Source organism: Bos mutus, chromosome 4 (genome assembly GCF_027580195.1).
Source record: "Bos mutus isolate GX-2022 chromosome 4, NWIPB_WYAK_1.1, whole genome shotgun sequence".
Lineage (NCBI taxonomy): Eukaryota > Metazoa > Chordata > Mammalia > Artiodactyla > Bovidae > Bos > Bos mutus.
The window spans coordinates 55,376,824-55,404,728 of record NC_091620.1 but is presented as its reverse complement, the minus strand read 5'-3'; the positions used below and the strand labels follow the sequence as shown (position 1 = coordinate 55,404,728).

Below are 27,905 nucleotides of genomic sequence, written 5' to 3'. Positions count from 1 at the left end.
GTCTGCCTGCCAACGCAGGGGACATGGTTTTGATCCCTGGTCTGAGAAGATCCCACGTGCTGTGGGGCAACTAAGCCCGTGCCCTGCGACTACGGAAGCCCCTGAGCCTAGAGCCCATGCTCTGCAACATGAGAACCCCAGCAGCAAGAAGCCGGTGCCCTGCACCTAGAGAACAGTGCCCGCTCGCCGAAACTAGAGAAAGCCCGTGCCCAGCAAAGACCCAGAGCAGCCTAAAATACATAATTCTAAAAAGCAAAAACCCTGATTATTTTTAACTTAGGCAGCAATATAGTCCAAATATTAATACAAGTTGAAGGACTTATTCTGATATGATCATCTTAATGATTTCTGATACTCTAAATTAGTCAGAAGGGACTTAAATTATGTACTACATGAAATACTGAAGGTACATATTTCATATTCTTTAATGTTTGAGAAGTAAACACATACAATGCTACTCTTGCACATAAAGCAAGCTTACTAATATTATAACTCAATCTTGAATGTCTTTTTAAAATTTAATCACAAAAAGATTGGAGAAAATTGTAGTAGTATAATTGTAAAAATCATCGTACATTTGTCTGACACTTATTTTTGTACTGTCCACATAAAGAATTATAAAAGAATGTTCATGGCAGCTTTATTCATTTCAGTCAAAAACTGGAAACCACCCAAATGTCCATCAAAAAGATAATCTACTTAAAATTTATTTTATATGTATAACCTCTACACAGAGTACTACTAATGCACTTTGAAAATACTTTTAACATAGTCATAGTCAACTATTTGTTTTTCATATTAAGCATTAACATATATCTCTACCTTGTGCTTCAGAATTTAAATCTATAAGCAAGAGTTTCCATGTAGAATGGAAAAGGCTTAATGAATCAACTTAATTCAAGAGAGACTAGGGGGTGGGGAACATTGTTCATTTCCCATGGCAATGTGTTTTGTAGACGAATGTTGTAAACTGTTGGAAACCTTTATATCACTGTGACATCTGAATAAAGTAGTTTTTTGGTAATCATTTTCCTTCCAATCAGGTAAAACAATTTAATAGCTTAGTTACTTCACTCTTAAGAAGGGGACCATGATGAACCATATATAGAATCAAAAATGGCTGTCAAATCCTATCAAGATTACCATATTTAATCATTCTCTCGTCAAAGGCAGTCCTGACCACAGACATTCCCATAACACTTTTCCAGCCTTGGCATTCGGCCACCATGAAAGAAAGCTTTTTTTTCAAACAGCACCAAAAAACTTCAAATACTCTTTTCAACCTTTCCCCTCTTAGTCATAGTAGGCAAGGACGTATTTAACCACTAAATTTCTATAGCGTATGTATGGAGGGAATCAGAATTCACCTTTCAGGGAAAGTAACAACTTTATAAATAATCGTGTAAAAAATGAAATTGCAGACTACAGGGAACTCTCTTTATAAATTCCCCCAGGAACTAAAGGTTTTATAAAACATAATACACAGGAAAACGCTATTTGAAAGCGACATTGTTTTATGGGTCTTGGACCAGGGATTTTATAAATGAATACTATATATATGAGAAAAGTCAGCACAGGATGAAAATCAATCCTATCATCCCCTTGATCTTCCGACTTCACTTAGGATCCATAAAGGATCTTAAGAACAAATAAGGGAAATACTCCAACATTATAAAACACCTATACTTTAATGCTTAAGCAAGGAGTAGAAGTCAGCAGCGGAGAAGGCAATGGCACCCCACTCCAGTACTCTTGCCTGGAAAATCCCATGGATGGAGGAGCCTCGTAGGCTGCAGTCCATGGGGTCACTAAGAGTCGGATACGACTGAGCGACTTCACTTTCACTTTTCACTTTCATGCATTGGAGAAAGAAATGGCAACCCACTCCAGTGTTCTTGCCTGGAGAATCCCAGGGACGGGGGAGCCTGGTGGGCTGCCATCTATGGGGTCGCACAGAGTCGGATATGACTGAAGTGACTTAGCAGCAGCAGGAGTCAGCAGAGCACAGGGATTCTTCCACAGCACGATGCTCCAACATTTCAACCAAATCTACTAGAAGATAGAAGCCATGTGGTTTGCTAGTGAGACAAGAGTTATCAAAACATTATCCTTTGATTTCTTTCTTATAAGGAAAATGGCATTAATCTTCTATTAGCACTAACATCCCCACACACAAAAAAAAGCAAGATTGTGTTCTGGATGCTCATTCACCCCACTGGAGCATATCGGTTCACTCTCTGGATGGCAATCAAAGAATTCAGATGGCTTCAGGAAGCACAGCCTCTCAGCAACCGCATGTGGTCACTAATACGTTTCCTTGGCAGACAAGAAAAAGGCTCCAGTTTAGACAATTAGAAGTTATTATTTGAAGGCTGAGGATCTGATTATTGTGGGTTGCCTAAAAATGAGGCAAAGGTGACTTGACTTATTCTTCAATTCACTATTTTCTTTGGCAGGCTTTTTATTCCAAAGAATTCATGAATTTTTATTTATGTGACAATATAATCCCATACAAGCTTACAGAAGTCATTTTGCGATTTAAAAAATATTCCACCATACTCACATATATTATTAGTAAAATCTGTTCGCCTCCTTAACTGACAACTATATTCCCAAACATATTGAGCCTTTTATATATGCAGTATTTTCTTTCCATCTCAGTCACAAATGCGGGACTGCTGTGTTGTCAGACATTCATAACCCATACCCTACCCATATTATATCTACACTCTGACATTAACCTTTCATTGATCAAAATTCTATTTTTTTTGAAGTTCCATTTGACTGAAAAAATCAAAGCAAAATTTTAAAACTGGAAGAATTAAAGGCAAATGAGCTTTTACAAGACACAAAAAGAGATAAAAGGAGTAAAGACAAGAAATGTCTTTTATACTAAATATTAAGAAATTTAGATAATTTGAAAAATAAAACCTTTTTGATCGTGAACACTATCACAAATACTCAAATAATTTTGAATATCACATTTTATGCTGGAAAACATTAGTAACAAAAGGATGACTTAAGGACAGAAAAACAACTCCAAGATGATGAAAAAAAACTGGTTATTCCTCCTGGGAAGCTTGTGTTGTATAAGTGTTGCCTCACTGGCATATTGAGAAATAAATTTAGCAAAGGTGAACCCAGGAAGTCTAAGTAATCACCTCCAGTTTTACCACTGTGGTGGTGAACAGTAACTACCATGACCCATGCATTGCAGTAGATATTCAACACGTGTTTGTTAAAGAAGAAAACAAAACTCAGAAGTTGGCTAGAATGAGGACACCAGGCTAACATTTGTTTCTGAAAAATAAACTTGAAAGCCTGTTGTGCGTGACATTGGCCCTGCTCAGTTACATGGCTATTTAGGTTTATTCACCCAAAGAATACTTATTTAGATGTGCCAAGGACTGTGCAGGACATGAGATAGACAATGATGAACAAAAGACATGGTCTCTGCCTTCATTAGGCTTACAGAAGAGCTTCCCTCTCCTATCTCCCTCACAGTTCACATAAATCCTCTCTCTAAATACGAAGGTAATTAAATAAGAGGTAATGTATTAGAAATAACCAGGCTTTAGAATCCGATAGCTCTAGATTCAAAGGCCTCCTATGATTTGCAGCAAGACACTTATGGTCTGTGAGCTTGTTTCCCAATCTGGGAAGTGGTAATTAAGTTACCTATTTTACAGGGTTATATGCAATAACACAACATAGAGAAGATAATAATAGTAACTTTCTCCATACAGTCTTCTCTATAGATAAATAAAACATCAAAACTCTGCAAGGGAGAGATCTAAGTGTAAAACAAACAGAATAAATTGACAGGAAAGGAATGATTTGACTACAATGAAACACATACATACACACACAATTGAAAAGCCAAGAACAACCTGGAAGAAAGACGTTCATATCAAGTACAAAGAAATTAATCCATACTAAATAAATAGCTCAAATAATAGAAATAGAAGATCATCTATCCAGGAGTCTACCAGAATCATCCAAACAACTCAACCGTTGAATCCACAAGAATTTTTATGATAAACATCCATTCTTCAAATCTAGCAGTCTGGGGACTACTTTCAAAAAAATCCTTTCAAAAATGTAGCATTGTGGACTAAACAAAAATATAAATAACTAAATGATTAAAAAAAAGAATAGTAAACATACACCAGCAGCAGTGGCACAAAAAAAAATGTAAAATGGTGCCCATCAAGAAATGCAGATGTTTCTGCGAATCTTCGGGGCTAGACTTCCGTGCATTTTGTGAAGGTGCTAAATCCAAACTCCGCATAAGAAGGAGGGGTGGTGAGGCTGCAAACAAACAAAATTCTGAAAACCTTACTAAGGCTCCCAAATTTAGGGAAAGACAGATGCAGAAGGGGTGTAGACAGCCCAGAGAAATGGAAATGCCCAGAATAACAAAAGCTCTACCTTTACCACATCCCCTTTCTACCAGACAAGAAAAACAAATTTTACCGTGTTGGTGTTTTTCTGCCAAAAGAAAAACAGCAGTAAAGGCCATAGACCATAAAAATAGCAGTCACACTAAATATCTCCAACAATGATGAGTACAGGGAGGGGAAGACGGGCTAGAGAGGCCTCACACATACCCACAAGGGGCCAGAAGAAAGATGGGGGATGGGAGAAAGAGGGGGAGTGAGGGAGGAAGTCAGCACAGGGAAGATGCAAAGCCTGAGGATACCCAGCTTCGAAGACAACAAGTTACAGACCATCCAGGTGGAGTAAACAGTGATTCAAGATAATTAACAAAACCATGAAAGACAGGCCTGAGGCCAGATGGTCCAGTGTCGCTGCCACAGCCACAGATACCCACTGAGCCACATCCAGCCCTCAAAACAGTGTGTCCAAAAGGAAAACAAATTCATCTCTGGTTGGGAGGGAGTAGAGGAAAATTCACCAGCACAATAGAAAAGCAAACTGACCCAGAGTTAACTCAGCCATACTTGAGCAAGAGCCTATTATACAGAGTGAAGTAAGCCAGAAAGAAAAACACCAATACAGTATACTAACGCATATATATGGAATTTAGAAAGATGGTAACAATAACCCTGTGTATGAAACAGCAAAAGAGACACTGATGTATAAAACAGTCTTATGGACTCTGTGGGAGAGGGAGAGGGTGGGAAGATTTGGAAGAATGGCATTAAAACATGTAAAATATCATGTATGAAAAAAAAAAAAGAAGAAGAAGACTGCCCTGGCAATTCCACAAATGCACTACCAAAAAAGGCAGGGAGAGAGGAAAAGGGGAAGGTAACATATGAAAGACAGATGAAGACAACAGAACTGAGAGGGCAGAGGGCACCAGTGACTATCAGAAGTGCTGTCACGCATGCTCCCCATCAGTCCCAGAGTAGTGATACAGGATAGTCCTCATCCACCTGCAGACTCTGCTACTAAAGATTCTGAGCTGTGATTGGACACACCCTCTGCACACCTCAAGAGGGCTTTCCCAGAATATAAAGTGTGCATAGGTTTAAATCAATGTGGGAAACTTATCTGCATTGGAAAAGACCCTGACGCTGGGAAAGATTGAAGGCAGGAGGAGAAGGGGACAACAGAGGACGAGATGGTTGGATGGCATAACCAACTCCATGGACATGAGTTTCAGCAAGCTCCGAGAGATGGTGAAGGACAAGAAAGCCTGGCATGCTGCAGTCCACTGGACACAGCTGAGCGACTGAACAACAATAACAAAAAGGGAAGGCACACTACCCTACACTGTTTATGTCCTCACAGCAGGCTGACAGCGAACTCAAAGCCCATTTGTAAAAGGAAAACTGACCATAAGTAACAAGTAACTCCGACCCTAGTGTAATCACACGCCTTTGGTGACAATGACAATTCCAAGATGCCCAACCCCAGCCACAGAATTGGAAAGAGAGCTGTGCTGAGCTTTTTGGACTAGAATCTGAGAAGTAAGATTTAGAGCTGCTATAGCCATCTTGTTACCAGGGGGAAATAGGTTGTCCAAGGGAACAAAAGCAAGAGATGAGAAGAGTGAAACCAGATCTGATCACATTGAAGGCCCAGATGATGAGAGCCAGTAAATTTCTTACTCCTGCTTAAGCCAACTGTCAACTGCAATCAAAAGAACTCTCAGTTGTACCAAAGGCAAGATTGGAAAGAAAAAAGAAGCACACCCAATGGAAAAGCAGAATTGTGGCCTATCCAGAAATTGGGAAATTGTGGGTTTTGATAGTAATATTTATTTAAATCTTGAGTTTTCTGTTACAAGGTAAACTCCAAATATACATAGCCCCTGCAAAACAAAAATTTATGATCAAGAAAATTAATTTTAAAAAGTAGAGCAGACTACCGTATTATATGTTTTTAAATCTAAGAGATACAAATATCAGATCATTTCTGCTGTACACATGAGGCTAATATAATGTATGTCAATTATCTCAAATTTTTAAAAATTTATTTAAAAAGTAGATTTCATGTTCATTGTTCTTACAATAATAAAATTATAGATAGATACAAAGAGTAAATAAATAGAAGATAAATACCAAAAAAACTGAGAGCAAAGAAGTAAAAATGTTGGAGAAGATTAAAAATTGAAGAAACAACCAGATGGTGGTTATAATCACTATTGAAGTATTAAAAAGCCTTTTTTTAAATAAACTACAAATCATCATGAAGAGATGGCAATAATTCAAAATGACTAAAAAGCACAAGTTTATATGATGGGGAAAGGTTTTAAGGAACAAAGCTGACCCATCAAAATCCAGGGTAATTTTTCAAACAAAAATGTGTTCAAGTTAAATCTTTCAACAAAATATCATAGAAGTCATTTTGTTCATCAGATCATGATTTCATTTTGTATCCTCAGATATCATAATCTTTCTATTCTGAGAAACTTGCATGAATGGATGGACAAACACCCAGAGAGACAGATGATGCAGTTAACACCACACTTGCTCTAGTGCCTGAATTTCCCACACGTCTCTAACAAATCAACTATTTCTTCCCATTGTCCTTGTCGCACATTTGAAAGATCCCTATACATTACAAAGTTCATCAACTTGTCTCAGCCCTACAGGAAAAATTTTCGGTAACTGAGGATATAACTATAGGGTCTCTAAGTCACATTATGAGTAAAGGAAATTCTTGCTCAAACTTATCTTGATAGTAGCAAGATACATTACACAGACTATACAAAGTATACTGTTTTACCAAGCTAAGTACACACAGTTGTTGACTTTAAAACAATAATGTTCTTTCATCACTCCACTACTGACTTTTTGTCAGTAAACATTAATGTTATCCTTTTCCAAATGCTATTCTGAAATGGCAAGTTTATCTTAATCAGGTAAAGTACCATGTCAACAACCATTGGAAGTTGTAGTGACACAATGAAACAAAAGCAAAAAAAAAAAAAAAAAACAAAAGCAAAGGGAAACCTGGCAGAAATAGCACTTGTTCCTTTTTTCAAAAACAGTAGAGTTCAAATTACCAAACAAAATAAATAACACCAATTTTAGTAACATATTTTTAAATCAACTCAAATCCAGCTTTTTAAAATTGATTTGATTTCCAAACTATATAATTTGATTGTTCATGCTTATGCCACTCACTACATTTTGCAAGCATTAATTTGTGTGTAAAAAGTAAAGATTACCATTTTTTAATCAAATAAAATTTTTAATTAATTTATTTTTTATTGAAGGATAATTGCTTTACAGAATTTTGCTCTTTTCTGTCAAACCTCAACATGAATCAACCATAGGTATACATATATCCTCTCCCTTTTGAATCTCCCTCCCATCTCCCTCCCCAGCCCACCCCTCTAGGCTGATACAGAGCCCCTGTTTGAGTTTCCTGAAAAGATTACCATTTTTACCTTTTCATGCTGAAGCTGAAGATCCAATATTCTGGCCACCTGATGCAAAGAGCTGACTCATTAGAAAAGACCCTGATGCTGGGAAAGACTGAAGGCAGGAGGAGAAGGGGATAACAGAGGAGGAGATGGTTGGATGGCATCACCGACTCAATGGACATGGGTTTGGGTAGACTCTGGAAGTTAGTGATGGACAGGGAGGCCTGGCATGCTGCGGTTCATGGGGTCGCAAAGAGTCAGACACGACTGAGCAACTGAACTGAACTGAACTGATAAAGGGTATTTTTGAAAGATTTTCTTAACAAGCCAGCAAACAAAACAAACAAACAAAAAACATTAGAGAAAAACAATACTCTGAAAAAGTGAAAGTGTTAGTTGTTCAGTCATGTCCAACTCTTTGCCATCCCATGGACTATAGTCTGCCAGCCTCCTCTGTCCATGGAATTCTCTAGGTAAGAATACTGGAGTGGGTAGCCATTCCCTTCTCCAGGGGATCTTCCCCACCCAGGGACTCAACTCCGGTCTCCTGTATTGCAGGCAGATTCTTTACTGTCTGAGCCACCTGGGAAGCCCAATTACTCTTTTGCTAATTTCAAATAATATACTACCCTCTCCCCCATATATAACTGCTCTGATAAAAATTTTAAGAGGTATTTTTCTTATAAACCAAAGCATCATCCAAAAAAAGGCAATTGAGAAAGCAAATATCTGACCCAGAAATTAACCAACATGTTTTTCCATAATCTATAAAGAATCAAAGTTATGCACCAACTTTAGTCAAACCAAATACACATCTTTCTGATAGCAAAGATTTTTCCCAAATTAGGAAGTAGGCAAAATTACTCACAGCCTAGATATCCCAGTTTAGTATGGTTAAAACCACAAGTTTCTAGAAGCAGAAAGCCTGGGTTGGAATCCCTGCTTTACCATTTACTAAGTATATCTTAAGTTACTCAACCTGTAAAGCACTTAGGACACTGCCTGGCAGGGAATAAACACTTGGTAGATGCAGGGTGACAGAAAACCTCTAGATCTCTGCAATTTGGGATTGGTTGGGACACTATCAGAAATTCAAACTCTGAGTTCCAATTTCAGACTTAGAGTTAAGACCTACAATTTCATCAAGATTCCATTATGATTCAGAAGCATATTAAAATTTGAGCACAGCTAGAAGGGGTTTTTTCATTGTATCGTGAAGATATTATCTATAATAGTTTTTTAAGAACCACTCCATTGCTCTTTTGCAGCCTGAAGAAGGCAAAGTATGATCTGGGATAACAATTCCTCCCTGAATGATTTCTTACCATACCGTTGTATTCAGAGCCAACTAAAGCCTGTGGTTGTAGAGGACTGCCATCTAGCGGTAGTTCATTCTGCTACACAACCAAATAAATTTCCCTCTGTTGTCTTCCAGTATTTTCAACACATTTGTTTAAAATGCTGCTAGGAATCCAAATTGGAAAAGAAGAAGTAAAACTCTCACTGTTTGCAGATGACATGATCCTTTACATAGAAAATCCTAAAGACTCCACCAGAAAATTACTAGAACTAATCAATGATTATAGTAAAGTTGCAGGATATAAAATCAACACACACAAATCCCTTGCATTCCTATACACTAATAATGAGAAAACTGAAAGAGAAATTAAGGAAACAATTCCATTCACCATTGCAACGGAAAGAATAAAATACTTAGGAATATATCTACCTAAAGAAACTAAAGACCTATATATAGAAAACTATAAAACACTGGTGAAAGAAATCAAAGAGGACACTAATAGATGGAGAAATATACCATGTTGATGGATTGGAAGAATCAATATAGTGAAAATGAGTATACTACCCAAAGCAATTTATAGATTCAATGCAATCCCTATCAAGCTACCAACGGTATTCTTCACAGAGCTAGAACAAATAATTTCACAATTTGTATGGAAATACAAAAAACCTCGAATAGCCAAAGCTATCTTGAGAAAGAAGAATGGAACTGGAGGAGTCAACCTACCTGACTTCAGACTCTATTACAAAGCCACAGTTATCAAGACAGTATGGTAATGGCACAAAGACAGAAATATAGATCAATGGAACAAAATAGAAAGCCCAGAGATAAATCCACGCACATATGGACACCTTATCTTTGACAAAGGAGGCAAGAATATACAATGGAATAAAGACAATCTCTTTAACAAGTGGTGCTGGGAAAACTGGTCAACCACTTGTAAAAGAATGAAACTAGAACACTTTCTAACACCATACACAAAAATAAACTCAAAATGGATTAAAGATCTCAACGTAAGACCAGAAACTATAAAACTCTAGAGAGAACATAGGCAAAACACTCTCCGACATACATCACAGCAGGATCCTCTATGACCCACCTCCCAGAATATTGGAAATAAAAGCAAAAAATAAACAAATGGGACCTAATTAAACTTAAAAGCTTCTGCACAACAAAGGAAACTATTAGCAAGGTGAAAAGACAGCCTTCAGAATGGGAGAAAATAATAGCAAATGAAGCAACGGACAAACAACTAATCTCAAAAATATACAAGCAACTCCTACAGCTCAACTCCAGAAAAATAAATGACCCAATCAAAAAATGGGCCAAAGAACTAAACAGACATTTCTCCAAAGAAGACATACAGATGGCTAACAAACACATGAAAAGATGCTCAACATCACTCATTATCAGAGAAATGCAAATCAAAACCACTATGAGGTACCATTTCACGCCAGTCAGAATGGCTGCAATCCAAAAGTCTACAAGCAATGAATGCTGGAGAGGGTGTGGAGAAAAGGGAACTCTCTTACACTGTTGGTGGGAATGCAAACTAGTACAGCCACTATGGAGAATAGTCTGGAGATTCCTTAAAAAACTGGAAATAGAACTGCCTTATGATCCAGCAATCCCATTGCTGGGCATACACACTGAGGAAACCAGAAGGGAAAGAGACACGTGTACCCCAATGTTCATTGCAGCACTGTTTATAATAGCCAGGACATGGAAGCAACCTAGATGCCCATCAGCAGATGAATGGATAAGAAAGCTATGGTACATATACACAATGGAGTATTACTCAGCCATTAAAAAGAATACATTTGAATCAGTTCTAATGAGATGGATAAAACTGGAACCTATTATACAGAGTGAAGTAAGTCAGAAAGAAAAACACCAATACAGTATACTAACACATATATATGGAATTTAGAAAGATGGTAACAATAACCCTGTGTACGAGACAGCAAAAGAGACACCGATGTATAGATCAGTCTTATGGACTCTGTGGGAGAGGGAGAGGGTGGGGAGATTTGGGAGAATAGCATTGAAACATGTATAATATCATGTATGAAACGAGTCGCCAGTCCAGGTTCGATGCACGATACTGGATGCTTGGGGCTGGTGCACTGGGACGACCCAGAGGGAGGGTTGAGGGGGGAGGAGGGAGGAGGGTTCAGGATGGGGAACGCAGGTATACCTGTGGCAGATTCATTTCGATATTTGGCAAAACTAATACAATATTGTAAAGTTTAAAAATAAAATAAAATTTTTAAAAAAAATGCTGCTAGGTTTTCTTTTTGCTTAACTCCTTTCTTGACTACTAACACAATTACCTAACTTAATAATTCCACAAGAAGACATCTTAAACACAGAGTAAGATAAAAGACAATAATTTTTAATTTCCTTTTTTAAACTTAGATCAAAAAAAGAAAAAGAACGAGTCTAGGAAAGTCTTCAGATTAAAACACTGACCCACTCTGTCCTGTAAAGGTGCACATTAGACACATACGGGCGACATCAGGTTCAGAAAATAGGCTTTCTTTTCTATTGAAGTGACAGTGACTTTTACTTTCTTCTTCCTAAGTTCTATACTTTTTACAATTTATTTATATAGTTCGCAGGGGTGCTTTTTTGAGAAAAAAGTATTTTCTTAACCTTCTAACTCAGTAACTCCACTTCTACACTCAGTCTTAGGGAAAAAATTAGAAACATGGACAAAGATTTATGTTCAAAGATGTTCACTACAGCAAACCAAACTTAATTTTACCAGCTTCACAATAATCTACTGAATCTATGAATCAAAACTTAATCATTCTCATCTATTACTCATTTCAGTTCAGTTCAGTTCAGTCGCTCAGTCGTGTCTTTGCAACCCCATGAATGCAGCACGCCAGGCCTCCCTGTCCATCACCAAATCCCGGAGTTCACCCAGACTCACATCCATCGAGTCACTGATGCCATCCAGCCATCTCATCCTCTGTCGACCCCTTCTCCTCCTGCCCCCAATCCCTCCCAGCATCAGAGTCTTTTCCAATGAGTCAACTCTTCGCATGAGGTGGCCAAAGTACTGGAGTTTCAGCTTTAGCATCATTTCTTCCAAAGAAATCCCAGGGCTGATCTCCTTCAGAATGGACTGGTTGGATCTCCTTGCAGTCCAAGGGACTCTCAAGAGTCTTCTCCAACACCACAGTTCAAAAGCATCAATTCTTCGGTGCTCAGCTTTCTTCACAATCCAACTCTCACATTCATACATGACCACTGGAAAAACCATAGCCTTGACTAGACGGACCTTTGTTGGCAAAGTAACGTCTCTGCTTTTGAATATGCTATCTAGGTTGGTCATAAATTTTCTTCCAAGGAGTGTCTTTTAATTTCATGGCTGCAGTCACCATCTGCAGTGACTTTGGAGCCCAAAAAAATAAAGTCTGACACTGTTTCCACTGTTTCCCCATCTATTTCCCATGAAGTGATGGGACCAGATGCCATGATCTTCGTTTTCTGAATGTTGAGCTTTAAGCCAACTTTTTCACTCTCCTCTTTCACTTTCATCAAGAGGCTTTTGAGTTCCTCTTCACTTTCTGCCATAAGGGTGAGGTCATCTGCATATCTGAGGTTATTGATATTTCTCCCGGCAATCTTGACTCCAGCTTGTGCTTCTTCCAGTCCAGCGTTTCTCATGATATTGCACAGAAGTTAAATAAGCAGGGTGACAATATACAGCCTTAACAAACTCCTTTTCCTATTTGGAACCAGTCTGTTGTTCCATGTCCAGTTCTAACTGTTGCTTCCTGACCTGCATATAGGTTTATCAAGAGGCAGGTCAGGTGGTCTGGTTAAAGCAGAAATAGATGATTTTCTGGAACTCTCTCTTTTTTGATGATCTAGTGGATGCTGGCAATTTTATCTCTGGTTCCTCTGCCTTTTCTAAAACCAGCATGAACATCTGGAAGTTCACGGTTCACGTATTGCTGAAGCCTGGCTTGGAGAATTTTGAGCATTAGTTTACTAGCATGTGAGATGAGTGCAATTGTGTGGTAGTTTGAGCATTCTTTGGCATTGCTTTTCTTTGGGATTGGAATGAAAACTGACCTTTTCCAGTGCTGTGGCCACTGCTGAGTTTTCCAAATTTGCTGGCATAGTGAGTGCAGCACTTTCACAGCATCATCTTTTAGGATTTGAAATAGCTCAACTGGAATTCCATCACCTCCACTAGCTTTGTTTGTAGTGATGCTTCCTAAGGCCCACTTGACTTCACATTCCAGGATGTCTGGCTCTAGGTGAGTGATCACACCATCGTGATTATCTGGGTCGTGAAGATCTTTTTTGTATAGTTCTTCTGTGTATTCTTGCCACCTCTTCTTAATATCTTCTGCTTCTGTTAGGTCCATACCATTTCTGTCTTTTATTGAGCCCAATGTTCCCTTGGTATCTCTAATTTCCTTGAAGAGATCTCTAGTCTTTCCCATTCTTTTGTTTTCCTCTATTTCTTTACATTGATCACTGAGGAAGGCTTTCTTATCTCTTCTTGCTATTGTTTGGAACTCTGCATTCAGATGCTTATATCTTTCCTTTTCTCCTTTGCTTTTCGCTACTCATTTAGATCACTTCTAATTTTTCTATATTATAAATAAATACATTTATAAATAAAAAGAAGGGAGGGAGGACAGAAAGAAGAAGGAAATAATTATATAGAAGCTTGATCAGACTTTTTCACATTTTGGATCATTTCCTAATACACATTCCCATAAACCACCTATCAGCATTCAAAAGCATTTTCACAGTTCTGAAGCCACAACTTCTGTACATCAGTAGATGCACGGACTGTGCTATCACCTCTCTTGCAGCAAGTTTTATCCCACGGATAATTTTTTTTAACAGTTTTACAATTAAGATACAATTTACTTACCACCTCTTAAAATTACACAACTCAATAGTTTTCAGTGTATTTATAGAGCTGTGCAGCCATCACTGTAATTTAATTTGAGATCATTTTCCTCATCCCCAAAGAAGAAACCTTGTAGCCATTAGCCATAACTCCCCATCCCCCCTGCCACTCACCCCAAATGGCTCATTTTTACTGATTTACCACTCCATTACTTTTTTAAAGATATCTCAAAGATATTATGTGTTCCAAACCCATGAAACAGAATAATTGCTTCTGCTACTAAGATATCTCTGTTTCAAATGGGGAAATATTCTGCTTAACCATAGGAAAGTAAGAAATGTCATAACTGTCTCTTATTTTTTCAAAAGGGACTTTTTAAATATAAGGCAGAATTTCAAAACTAAGAGAAGATATATAAGTACAAACTTAACTATTCTTTTCAAAACTAATAACTCTAATTACTTTGAAAGTGCATCACTGAATCTAGCAAAAATGTCACACAGAAGCAAGGAATTTATTTAAATTTTTTTACTTTAATTAGGTTAACTTGGTCTGGCAATAAAACTAAAAGGACAGTCCAATCAATGAAGGACAACAATTGACATTGATCCAAAGAACTGTCTTTTTAAAAATAAGTAATTTTCTTATGGGTAAACCTAAGGCTGATTCATGCTGATGTTTGGTAGAAATCAACACTATACTGTAAAGCAATTATCCTTCAATTAAGAGTTTTGAAAATTAAATAAATAATTGTCTTCATGCTACCAAAAAATAAAAACTTACTTTCATTTACTCAAAGCACTCTTTTCTCATATAATATCTTTTGACTGCAGCTGTACAGAATTTAGTAATTTTTCTTTGCAGGGTTTCGTAGCAGAAAGAATATTGAAAATAGTTCATTAAACAAGGGAGACTTGGTCCCCTGATCATGTCAGACACTTTTTTTAAAGAACAGTGGAAAGCTGAAGTTGGGGAGGGGATGCCTAACAGAAGTTAGCTTCTCATCAAATTTTCACTTTTTATGGTCTCTTTTCACCTAAGTCTAGACATCTCCCATATTCTTCAAACATTCCTGTTACTAAAGTTTAGCAAATAAATCACTTTAATTACACAAAACGCTTATTTATACATTGAAAGTGTGAAAGTGAAAGTGTCAGTAGCTTAGTGGTGTCTGACTCTTTATGACCCCATAGACAGTAGCATGTCAGGCTCCTCTATCCATGGGATTGCCCAGGCAAGAATACTGCAGTGAGCTGCCATTCCCTTCTGTAGGGATCTTCCCAACTCAGAGATTGAACCGGGGTCTCCTGCATTGTAGGCAGATTCTTTTACCATCTGAGCCACCAGGGAAGCCCATTACCCAAAATATTCTTGCCTTTACCTTTGTATATAAAACAAAGTGAGTTCACATGAATGAAGGATACTTCCAAAATAAAGATATTTTGTCATGTCACTAAAGAAAAATCTAACATAGGTAACCTATTTTTTATTAACACAATGAAAGTGAAAGTCTCTCAGTATGTCTGACTCTTTGCAACCCTATGGACTGTAGCCCACCAGGCTACTCTGTCCATGGAATTCTCCAGGCCAGAATACTGGAGTGGGTAACCATTTCCTTCTTCAGGGGATCTTCCCAACCCAGAGATCGAAGCCAGGTCCACTGAATTGCAGGCAAATTTTTTACCATCTGAGCCACCAAGGAAGCCCATTAACACAATAGTTAAACAATAAACTCATAAAAATTTGAGCCTAAAGAGAGCTATATTATAAAATCCCTAGTTACATGTTCAGCAGGAGCCCCCTCCACACACAAACACAAAATCACACAGGCAAGTGTCACCAGCTGGCTTCCTATACTTACTTCAGCACCAGCAGCTCCTCTCTCACCCTGTCATGGTGAAGTGAGAGAAATTTAATTGTAAACAATCCTCCCATGCCAACAATCACAGTGTAGAGAAGCAAGCATCAAGCCCTGGTAACTCAAGAAGCCAGGGTGGAACTAGGGTGGTAGCCCTTGTGTTAATTAGAAAAAGATACTCCCAGGGTGGAAAGAACACAGCATCACTGAGCCCAGACTTGATAAAGGTAATGTCTCTATGAAATTTAGGAAAGGCTCCCTTTCTCTAGGGATATTTATTCCAGGCCAGCGCACATGGCCAGATGAGCAGGATCAGGTCTGCATTCCAGTCTCCACTAGCCCCTTATGCCCTGGTTTAAAAACAATTTACACAACCTGCACAGTGGCCCTGGGGGTGGGTGAGGTGGGGTCAGGGGTCTACAGCTTCATCCTGCCTCTACCAAATAGAGCAGGGACATCCATCAATGAAGAAATCAACCCCTTCTTCCACTGAGAGAGGCAGGCACACAGTTCACCACAGAAAAGTTCAACTTCAGTCAACTCATGTATGAAAGACAAAATTTAAAGAAAAGGCAGTTTCAGAAATATTTCTGTAGACCACATAAAAGTGCAGGCCATATGAAAATCATATATATCCAACGCTTAGAGTTTTCTTTTTTTATTACTTTGCCCAAGTATTTTAATACAAAGGTTTCCATAAAATATGTTTAACTCTGAGATTCAAACCACATAATCCTCCATTTTTATATGGCCAAATATTCTGATCCTTACAACAGCATGCTCATGATTAAATACAAATTACCTTTCACACCGCCAAATGATCCATAAGTCATATTGCAGGCTGTTCTCTGAAGATTATGTTCATACATCAATTTGATCTGATACTGGTTCCCATGTTCCACATTACCCAAGGTTCCTAAAAAGAAAAAATAAAACAACTGCTTTGTATTTGTTTATATTAAAAAATATTAATATCTCATCACCCGTACCAATTCCAAGTAATTCAATTTCAGTGAAATTTAAAATGACAAAGCACTAAAGCATTATGTATCATGAACACTTAGCATACTGATAACAAAGAATGCCAGCACAGTTAGAACCATTTAAGTCTCAGCTAGATTATACCATTAGATGAAATACTACCCTGGGTCACATTTTATTATCTATTTCCATTATGTCTAAGTATAGTATAACTATTTAAATAACAACAAAATCTTCCAGTTTCAGTTCTGAAATAAATTAGGTTAAGTTCCCTTCACTTATAACAATGAAACAGAAAAGACATGACTCAAAGTATCTAAGAAAAAAATTCCCCACACTATCAAGCAATTCAATTTTCTGTGCCAACTCTCAAAATATTCAAGCCCCTAACACATTATGTTCTAATTTACTAGAGAGATCTAAAACATCCCTCAGCAAATAACTAGGATAATGTTTTCTTTGAAGTCTACAACTGACTGGTTCAAAATTGGGAAAGGAGTACGACAAGGCTGAATATTGTCATTCTGCTTATTTGACATATATACAGAGTACATCATGCGAAATGCCACACTGGATGAATCACAAGCTGGAATCAAGACTGCTGGGAGAAATACCAACCTCAGATATGCAGATGACACCACTCTAAAGGCAGAAAGTGAAGAAGAACTGAAAGCTTCTAGATGAGGGTAAAAGAGGAGAGTGAAAATGTTGGCTTAAAACAACACTCAAAAAACTAAAATCAAGGTATCCAGTACCATCACTTCATGGCACATAGAAAAAGTGGAAGCAGTGACATTTCATTTTCTTGGGCTCCAAAATCACTGTGGACAGAGACTGCAACTATGAAATTAAAAGATGCTTGCTCCTTGGAAGAAAAACTATGACAAACCTAGACAGATATGACTGTGCCAACAAAGGTCCCTATAGTCAAAGCTATGGTTTTTCCAGTAGTCACGAATGGATGTGAGAGTTGGACCATAAAGAAGACTGAGCGTGGAAGAATAGATTCTGCAAACTGTGGTGCTGGAGAAGACTCTTGAGAGTCCCTTGGACTGCAAGGAGATCAAACCAGTCTATCCTGCTGCTGCTGCTGCTGCTGCTAAGTCGCTTTAGTCGTATTCGACTCTGTGCGACCCCAGAGACGGCAGCCCACCAGGCTCCCCCGTCCCTGGGATTCTCCAGGCAAGAGCACTGGAGTGGGCTGCCATTTCCTTCTCCAATGCATGAAAGTGAAAAGTGAAAGTGAAGTCTCTCAGTCGTGTTCGACTCCCTGCAACCCCACAGACTGCAGCCCACCAGGCTCCTCCATCCATGGGATTCTCTAGGAAATCAATCCCGAATACTGATTGGAAAGACTGACATTGAAGCTGAAGCTCCAATACTTTGGCCATCTGATGCAAAGAGCCAACTCACTGGAAAAGACACCAATGCTAGGGAAGTTTGAAAGCAAAAGGAGAAAGGGGTGGCAGAGGATGAGATGGTTAGACAGCATCACAGATTCAATGGACATGAATTTGAGCAAACTCCTAGAGACAGTGGAGGACAGAGGAGTCTGGTATTCTGCAGTCCACGGGGCCGCAAAGAGTTGGATGCAACTTACTGACTGAACAGCAACAAACAAGAAAAATATCCTTCAAAATTAAAAAAAAAAACTTTCATTGCATTTAATAGGTCATATATGCTATAATTACTTCCTGGTTCATTCCAAATGGGAAAAGGTACTTTATCTGCATTTTACTCTCTAGTTGTCAGGCTTCCTAGAGTATATACAGTTAGAGCTATATCCTAGTGATCAGGCAAGAACATTATGATTAGAAACTGTATTGAAAAGAAAAATTATTCTAAATGCAACATATTCCATTAAGAAGCATCTTTGTCATTCAGTCAAAAATGCAAAAGTTAAAGAAAAAAATTTAAATATCACAAAGAAAATGAAATAGTTCCAAACTGAATAACATTAGATAATTAAAACAATCTAAATATATATGTCAGTCTATATGTATGTGTATACAGATTTATATGTGAGCATTTGTGGGGGTTTTTTTGTTTTGTTTTGTTTTTGTCCAGAAGGATGTACCAATGTTCACTGAGGTTGCAAGAAGAGAAGTATTTCTACTTCCATTTTAGAACTGAGGCACCTTAAGTTTAAAAAAAATTAATAAATTTCCACCAAAATCACATAGCTGATAAAGGACACAGTACTCAAATCAGGTCTTCTGAGCCAGCACTCTATATCCTGGCACCTAGTTGTCCCCCATTTAACAACTTTCAGGGAACCTGGTAAGCCAATGACAACTTCAAAAAAAAATTTCCTGAGGAGGGACAGACTGGGAGTTTAGGGTTAGCAAATGCAAACTATTAAATATAGAATGAATAAACAACAAGATCCTACTGTATAGCACAGGGAACTCTATTCAATATCCTCTGATAAACCATAATGGACAAAAAAAAAAATATGTGTGTGTATATATATAAATGAATCACTTTGCTGTACAGTAGACATTAACATAATATTATAAATCAACTATACATACATACATACACACACACACACACACATACATAGGGCTTCCCTAATGGCTGAGATGGTAAAGAATCCACCTGCAATGTAGGAGACCTGGGTTCAATACCCGGGCCAGGAAGATTTCCTGGAGAAGGAAATGGCAACCCACTCCAGTATTCTTGCCCGGAGAATTCCATGGACAGAGGAGCCTGGTGGGCCACAGTCCATGGGGTCACAAAGTGTCAGACAAGACTGAGTGACTAATGCTGAATTTCACTTTTTCACTTTCATGTGTGTGTGTGTGTATACATATGTATACACACACACACACACATAATTTCAACCCCCCACCTTTCTCTCCCTGGACTGTTCTTCCTCATTTGGAAGGTAAAGGGTTGAAAGAGAAAAAACTAACAGGCAAGGATTTCTTGGAGGAAAACATTTTCTACACAGATCTATGCCCCTGAAAATGCTAAGAACAGAACACACATCAGTAGAATTGAAAAAAAAAAAAGACAAATTTGCCAGCTAAACCTGATAGATGAAAGCTTTCTGGAACCTAAATGGCAATAAAGTCAGTAAAGTCCACAGAAACTGGTGGTAATCACTACCATACCAGCCACAAGGGCAAAAACCAAAAACTCTAAAAACATAACTCATAGCATTGACCTAAGGACAGTTCTAGCCTCTAAGAAACCAGAAAAACATTCCAAGAAACTTCTGGTTCGTCCTTACAGAAATTCCAAATTTCATTCTGCACCTAAAATGAGAGGGACCCCTCCAAGAAAGGAATGTATCATGCATACCTGCTAGCCGAAACATCAGTGAACACAAGGGGCAGCAGTCAATATTTAAACAAACTTGCATGAAATCACACTAGGATTTATGTACTGGAAAAGCTCCAAATGCATTGCTAAGTTTTTAAATTTCAGGTAACTGCACTTGAAAATATGATAGTGCAACTAGGGAGAACAGAACAATTTATCTTCCTTCAATACTAACTTGGAATAAAGGTAGTACCTGAAAATCTAAAAATTCTGATCATTTTTTCTAGAGAAGCATCAGTGACATAAGATTAAAATTACTTACATAAGTTTTATCCTTGGATATACAGATTGAATACAATAAATGTATATCAGCCCGGGTCTCCCACATTGCAGGCAGACGCTTTACCATCTGAGCCACCAGGGAAGCCCATAATAATAGTCTACATATAACTAAAGTTCATATAAAGTTTCATCGATTAGAAAGTAAATGGATATTAGAACATTTTTGCCGCTGGCCTTATTTAAACAAGAGCTAATTAAAAAATAAAAACTCTCTGGACAATCAAAGGTCACCTTGAAAACAGGTTTTGGCCCAATTTTACATACATAACTGCTGAGAAATCTAACAATGTTAAATGAAATATTAATAAAAGCCATTACAGAGTAAAAGGTTCATTGTATTAAATAATCAAATTAGACTATGTAACCCTATCAAAAGTAAAGAGACATTTTTGCCCTCTCATGGCAAATGTTAAAATTCTAGAAATATGTCAAATGCTTAGGAAATACACAATTTTTAGAAGAGAATATTTAAAAGAACATAATCAGTATAGCTTAAGCTCACACATCTGTAACCATTTACTCAGAAACTGAGGACCATCAGGAAAGAATCAGATGCCATGTGATGTTTTTCCTTTACCAGAGTATGATAAGATGGGCTAAGGTCAGGTCAGCAAGACCCTGCTGTTTCTCTATATTAAACCAGCATTTAATGACCAAAGAAAGAAAGAAAGTCAGCACAGTAGCCTCTGATTATTAAGAGTCGTTTGCTGTATCCAGGATTTCTCCTCTAATTTGCCTCACATATCTTCTAGGAGCACATAGCACACAAAAAGTGAAAAAGTGAAAGTGTCTGAATCTTTGTGATCCTATGGACTGTAGCCCCCCAGGCTCCTCTGTCCATGGAATTCTCCAGGCAGGAATACTGGAGTGGGTTGCCATTCCCTTCTCGAGGGGATCTTCCAGACCCAGGGATTGAACCCGGGTCTCCTGCATTGCAGGCAGATTCTTCACCAACTTGGCGACTGAACAACAACAAGCACACAAAGGAAAACAAAAAACATTTGGGGAGAGGGCAGTTGGGGTTAAGGACGTCAAGTTCAGCTGACACGTTCATCTGCTGACACCGATGATTTCACTTAAACTAGAAAGTGTTTATGCTTCCCCTGTTATAGTAAAAGCTAGGTAAAAGTTCGGTCTGATACCTCAAGAAACATATTCAAGAGAACAAAAACATTAACTTCCCTGCTTCTCAATTTAAGCCAAGCCAGAAAAAATATACAAATTGTCAGCCTACGAGTATCACAGGAGGCTGAAGAAATGAGAGACTGAGAAAGGAAATGAGGTGGAGTGTAAGGGAATGTAGTTTGGACAACTCCTCATCCCCAGAGAATACAAGGCTTGTAAATGAGTACAAAGAATAAAAAGAGCAATAAAATTGCCATTCCCATGACAAGTAACTTTCATTTTCAACACAAATTTGAAGGAATATGTTTATGAATAGGTGAAACTCGTTCAGTCATGTCCGACTCTTTTCAACCCCAGGGACTGCATACAGTCCATGGAATTCTCAAAGCAAGAATACTAGAGCGGGTAGCCTTTTCCTTCTCCAGGGGATCTTCCCAAGCCAGGGGTGGAACTGAGGTCTCCCACACTGCAGATGGATTCTTTACCAGCTGAGCCCAAAGGAAGCCCAAGAATACTGTAGTGGATTGCCTATCCCTTCTCTAGAGGATCTTCCCGACCTAGGAATCGAACTGGGATCTCCTGCATTGCAGGTGGATTCTTTATCAACTGAGCTATCAGGGAAGCCCTTATGGATACCAATGTCCTATTAAAAAGCTGTGATCAAACATGCCAGTTTCTTTCACTAGGCTTTTTTGATAAACACACATTTCATCCTTAGTCTATGTCATACACCCCAGTAAAGTCTAGAGACTTCTGGCTTTCTGAGCCATTATTCAAATAGGCCAAGGCAAGGTCAAGAATCTAACCTTGTTTCTAATTTTTAGGATCTGTCCTTCTACTGCCCTCTTAGAGCCCCCACAGAGCCTCTAGAAAGGACCAGTACCCCAAGCAGTATCAAGAGTGACTGTGGGCAAGTTATCCTCCTCCATACCTGTTAATAAAATGTCACTCAAAGTTAATAGGCTTATGATGGGACAGGAACAGCTAGATTCCTACAATAAAGTAGCCTCTATCATGCGTGCTCAGCTGTATCCAACACTTTGCCATCCCCTGGACTGTGGCCTGCCAGGATCCTCTGTCCATGGGATTCTCCAGGAAAGAATACCGAAGTCAGTTGGCATTTCCTCCTCCAGAGGATCTTCCCAATCAAACCCTAGTCTCCTGCATCTCCTGCATTGGCTGCAGATTCTTTACCACTCTGCCACATGGAAAGCCCAGCCTATACCTTACCTTCTCCATTTATTCTGGAACACTAAATATTTGTCCCACCACTAGAAGGAGCAATATTAGTTCAGTTCAGTCCCTCAGTCGTGTCCAACTCTTTGTGACCCCATGGACTGCAGCACGCCAGGCTTCCCTGTCCATCACCAACTACCGGAGCCTACTCAAACTCATGTCCATAGAGCTGGTGATGCCATCCAACGTCTCATCCTCTGTCATCCCCTTCTCTTCCTGCCTTCAATCTTTCCCAGCATCAGGGTCTTTTTAAATGAGTCAGTTCTTCACATCAGGTGGCCAAAGTACTGGAGTTTCAGCTTCACCATCAGTCCTTCCAATGAATATTCAGGACTGATCTCCTTTAGGATGGACTAGTTGGATCTCCTTGCAGTCCAAGGGACTCTCAAGAGTCTTCTCCAATACCACAGTTCAAAAGCATCAATTCTTCAGTGCTCAGCTTTCTTTATAGTCCAACTCTCACATCCATACATGACTACTGGAAAAACCATAGCCTTGACTAGATGGACCTTTGTGGGCAAAGTAATGTCTCTGCTTTTTAATATGCTGTCTAGGGTGGTCATAGTTCTTCTTCCAAGGAGCAAGCGTCTTTTAATATCATGGCTGCAGTCACTATCTGCAGTGATTTTCAAGCCCAAAAAAATAAAGTCTCTCACTGTTTCCACTGCTTCCCAATCTATTTCCCATGAAGTGATGGGACCAGATGCCATGATCTTAGTTTTCTGAATGTTGAGTTTTAAGCCAGCTTTTTCACTCTCCTCTTTCACTTTGATCAAGAGGCTCTTTAGTTCTTCTTCGCTTTCTGCCATAAGAGTGGTGGTGTCATCAGCGAGGTTATTGATATTTCTCCCGGCAATCTTGACTCCAGCTTGCGCTTCATCCAGCCCAGCATTTCTCATGATGTACTCTGCATATAAGTTAAATAAGGGTGACAATATACAGCCTTGATGTATTCCTTTCCCAATTTAGAACCAGTCTGTTGTTCCATGTCCATTTCTAATTGTTGCTTCTTGACCTGCATACAGATTTCTCAGGAGGCAGGTCAGGTGGTCTGGTATTCCCATCTCTCTAAGAATTTTCCAGTTTGTTGTGATCCACACAGTCAAAGGCTTTGGTGTAGTCAATAAAGCTGAAGTAGATGTTTTTCTGGAACTCTCTTGCTTTTTCCATGATCCAACGGATATTGGCAATTTGATCTCTGGTTCCTCTGCCTTTTCTAAAACCAGCTTGAACATCTGGAAGTTCACAGTTCATGTACTGTTGAAGCCTGGCTTGGAGAATGTTGAGCATTCCTTTGCTAACATGTGAGATGAGTGCAATTGTGCAGTAGTTTGAGCATTCCTTGGCATTGCCTTTCTTTGGGATTGGAATGAAAACAGACCTTTTCTAGTCCTGTGGCCACTGCTGAGTTTTCCAAATTTGCTGGTATATTGAGTGCAGCACTTTAACAGCATAAGAGGAGCAACATATTTTACCACCAAACAATGAGAGTGTTTAACAATGACAGTAAGATTACTTTACTGGGTCTCTGATACAAAAAAGAATGGAAAAGAAAATGATAGTGGCAACAGAGAAGGAAAATAAGAAGAAAGTAACACATAGAGAGTAATAGCTACTACCAATTGCCTCAGCACTACTTAGAAATATAAGTTCATTCATTCATTCAACAAGTATGCCTACCACACAGCACACACCAAGCCTGCCTTCAAAATCTAACAGATCTTCAAACCAAAAAAGAATATCCAGCTTGGTGATAGTAAAGAAGAATCATTACTCCAATTAAAAGCAAAATACAAAGAAAGCCTAAATCAAGAGACTGAGTGTGAGAAATCGAGACCTAGAAGCTAATATTTACAGCAAATTCCAAAGGAGTGTATCTTTTGAATAAGCAATAGGTCCACAGATAGTTAGCTTTACTATGTCCATTGAAAAAATCCTTCAATGTTGACATCATAAAAATAACTCTCTAAACTTGAACTAAAACTTATCTAATAACTGAAACAAAATTCATAAGTTACATTTTTAATAAGGGCCAAAATGCTGAAACCAGACTACAATTAACTTTCATACTTGTACCCACAGGACCATGTCAGGGAATGAAACCTGCGAGGTCTGGTTAAATGAAGACAACCAAAAACCAAGAAATTGGAACTATAAAGAAAAAATACTTGAGGTTCACCAAAGAAACGCACTTTAAGCCACCATGACTCAGCATTTAATGAATTCTGTTGTTGCTATTGAACATTTCTTAAGACTCAAGTGCCCTAAGTACCCAGAATTGGCCTCTCTTAATCATAGGCAATCCTGGACACAATTCCTCAGATAAAGGAGATTTCAAGGAACCCTCTACAGTGATAGAAATTTAAGTATGCATGGAAATAGCAGACCAAGAAAACGTAATAGTCTTTGCAACGGAAAGAGTAAGTGAACAATAGGAAAACGCTAACCAAGATAAGAAAACTTAACCAAGTCGATACAACTATTCTTACATAATATTAAGAAGTCCATATTTTAGTAAAAAGTCTACATTTAAAAAAGAAAATGTTTCTTACCTGAGACAGAGTAGACACACAGTTTTCTCGAATGCAACACAGCCAAATGAAGCATCTCAGTACCTCTGAAAAATGGTGCAAGTTTTAAAAGTTTAAATACTAGCTTCAGATGTAACCCCAAAAAATGACAAAATGATTTTTAAAAGAGATTATAATCATAACGTATCATGAGTGAACTAAATAATTCACTGGATAACACTCAAAACCGAAAAATAAATTTAACAACAAAACAGCCAGTTTGACAATCCCAGAGGCCCAAGAACTCTGCCTCAAGGAGTTGCCTTCAGGTTGAAGCCAAAGGAGTCTCCCAGAAAGAGCCATATCAGAGGCCCCTTAATGAGTGCTCTCCCACAATAAAGCCATGGGACTTCCCTGGCAGTCCAGTGGTTAAGACGCCACACTTGCACTGTGGACGGCCCAGGTTGGATCCCTGGTTGCAAAAAAAAAAAAGAGAAAGAGAGAGACCCAAGCTTTGGTCCTGGCTTGCAGGCTAATTAACCTATGACCTTGGGCAAGAAACTTACACTCTCTAAGCCTGTTTCCCCTTTTGGAAAATAAGAGCTTTCAATTAAATGAAATAAAAATCATGTGAAAGTAAAGTATAAAGCACCAGAGAAAGCTAATCATCACTGGGAAATGGCATATATCACATCCATATCTGAAATTTTACTAAAGGTATTGAAAATGTTTTGGTTTGGTCTTATCTTCCTGTTATCTCATTGTTCACTGAACTCAGGATAGGCAAGACGCCAGCGGAGAAGCTGGAAGAAGATGCAAGGAGCTGTAGAAACTACAGATATTCTTTATTTACTGGGGCAAGGCAGACATGCTTTAATCTCTGACACAGCAAAATCATGATAACTACAAAACTCAACTCCATGGGACTGGACTCAACTTGACAGCTCTAAGAGCGTTTCAGGTGGTGCTTATACAGACCACACCACGATGCGCATGCTTAGCGCCACAAATGATCTCAGCTGTCCTGAGTGAGGTGGGCGAGAGAGCCTGACCATCGTCACCTGGCCAATTGCTCTTCCCCTACAGGTCTCAAGTGTCAGCACTACACTTAGCCCCTATCAAGTGGTTTCCAGAGACATGGCACAGTCGGTCTAGAAATCCTAAATTCCAAGTCTTCAAGAGTCAAGTCAGAGGATGTAAGTGAATAAAGGGAGTAAATGGCTGTGATCAACTGGAGACTAGGGCCAGTCTAAAGGTGACAGCAAGCAGCTACTCAGTTCTGGGCTTGTGGCCAGATCTCCACATTTTTTTCAGGAAAAGCCAAAGGCAGGGATTTTATGTGAAAATTCCTCATTCTTAAACATTGGCAATTCTTTTAAACATAAAACTAATCTGCAAGCAGGCCTCTGATGTCTGACCTCTGAAACAGACTCTGTTCTAAACTTAAAGGACTATAATTGAAGTCTGAAGACTTGGATTGGGGTCTTGACTCTGCACTTCGGTATTTCCGTGATCATTTAATCTTTTAGAGTGTGAGTTTCTCATTCATAAAATAAGAATTATATTCGATAATACCTGTAAATATACACAGCTATCATATAATCAAGATTGTCTTCAAAAATCTTTATATGTACCCTGAACACTCAACTTTTCCTCATGCACAGGAAAAGAACATGTTGTCATGGAAAAACAGTAAAGAACAGAGTCAGACAGACTTGGGTCGGAATCCTGGCTGTGTGACTGAAAGCTCTGAGCTCTAACTAGCTACCTTATCTCTAAATGCAGGTCACATCTTATACATCAGATTAATGAGACAGTACTAGTCAGTAAATAGTAGGACAGTATCCACTCATCAATGTTACCCTCCTCCCTTCTAAAAAATGATCACATAGATGTAAACCATATTACTATATAGAATGATTTCTGACAGCATTCCACTTTTTTAAAACATGCAAAGGTAAAAATGCTTTTTAGAGACAAGAACTTCTTTGTCTCCTTACTTTATAAATCCATCATGCTTGTATGTGCTAGGTTCACAAGGGGCACCTAATCATTATCTGCTTTTAGATGGAGTAGATATTTACCAGCCATGTCAGTAATAAACTCCTGACTCAGTCTGTCACAGTGCATAAAGGTCCCATCTCATCTCCCAGCCTAGAGCATCCATGAAGCAGCTTCCCATTAGAATGAAACATATTACTAAAAAAGTTAATAATGCTCAGGAGCAGTTGTTCAGGTTTTTCTAGCAGGAATCAGGACCCTGAACAAGTACAACCTGGGGCCAATAAATGATGATGACCAATTGGGAGTGAGCCAAAGTCCAGAGCTCAGGGCACTCCCTGACTTAAGAAGGCAAAGACAGCTCAAAAAGAGAAGGGAAAACAAGACCACCTCTGTCTACATAAAATTTCATAGTAGATACTTTTATAAATGATTAAGAAATATAGGTTTAATTTTAAGAAAATTCATGTATGAAAATAAGATAAAATCACCAATATCATCAGTAAATAAAAAAAGACATATTACACAAAATGCAAAATAATTAATAGTCTTCT

General features: G+C 38.5%; 1 protein-coding gene across 2 annotated transcripts in view; it reads right to left on the bottom strand.

Annotated features, from left to right (window-relative positions):
- BBS9 (Bardet-Biedl syndrome 9) overlaps positions 1-27,905 on the bottom strand; it is a 480,327-nt gene that overhangs the window by 419,733 nt on the left and 32,689 nt on the right. For both annotated transcript variants that reach the window (XM_070369516.1, XM_005889113.2), the window contains exons 4-5: positions 25,393-25,457; positions 16,689-16,802 (exon numbers count right to left, since the gene is read on the bottom strand). In XM_070369516.1, coding sequence (XP_070225617.1) covers positions 16,689-16,802; positions 25,393-25,457 — 179 coding nt within the window. The remainder of the gene's footprint in view (positions 1-16,688; positions 16,803-25,392; positions 25,458-27,905) is intronic.